At 38.1% G+C, this 630-nt stretch overlaps 1 protein-coding gene across 1 annotated transcript; it reads right to left on the bottom strand.

The window, feature by feature from the left end:
- Positions 1-630, bottom strand: LOC139848929 (uncharacterized). The gene has a single exon (XM_071838610.1). The coding sequence runs from the start codon at positions 628-630 to the stop codon at positions 1-3; it is 630 nt and encodes a 209-aa protein (XP_071694711.1).

Below are 630 nucleotides of genomic sequence, written 5' to 3'. Positions count from 1 at the left end.
CTAGGATAAGTATGAATTCGGATTCGTTAACCAAGTGTACCAGTCGATTGAGATGCCTTTTAATCTTCGAGAAATCCAATCGAACGAGATAACTTGGATCTCATTAAGCGCCACCGGAGCATTCCAACATTTACCTTGAAAAACCATTGTATTCCGGTTCTTCCAAATTAAGTATGAAGTGATCCAGGTAACTGCTTGCCAAATAGTATTGCCATCTCTTAAAATCTCGTTTACACTAAAGCTTGAGAAGAAATCACGATTCCACCATTTGAACACTTTGACCCAAACTTCTTGCGCATGCTTGCAAAAGATGAGGATATGATCTACCGATTCAAGATCGTCATCGCAAAGGGGACAACGGACGGAATGCAAATCAATCCCACTTTTATCGAACTCTATTCTAACAGGAAGTCTCTTTTTTAACGCACGCCAAGCAAAAATCTCGATCTTTTTAGGCACTATAGGATTCCGAATTGTTTCATCACCTGAATAAAAAGCTTCGAATATTTTCTCGTCAATTAAATTTGAGAGTTTTTTTACTGTAAACCTTCCATTCGATGATAGATTCCATTTCCACGAATCACCCACACTTTGATCTAGAGATTTTAGTGATTGTACGAACAACTTCAT

The sequence above is a fragment of the Rutidosis leptorrhynchoides genome, chromosome 5, assembly GCF_046630445.1.
Source record: "Rutidosis leptorrhynchoides isolate AG116_Rl617_1_P2 chromosome 5, CSIRO_AGI_Rlap_v1, whole genome shotgun sequence".
Taxonomy (NCBI): Eukaryota; Viridiplantae; Streptophyta; class Magnoliopsida; order Asterales; family Asteraceae; genus Rutidosis; species Rutidosis leptorrhynchoides.
Note: the sequence above shows the minus strand (reverse complement) of the source record. Positions and strands in the feature narration are given on the sequence as shown.

Excerpts from the sequence above, each read along its gene's own strand:
- LOC139848929 (XM_071838610.1), bottom strand. The coding sequence starts at position 630 with ATGAAGTTGTTCGTACAATCACTAAAATCTCTAGATCAAAGTGTGGGT.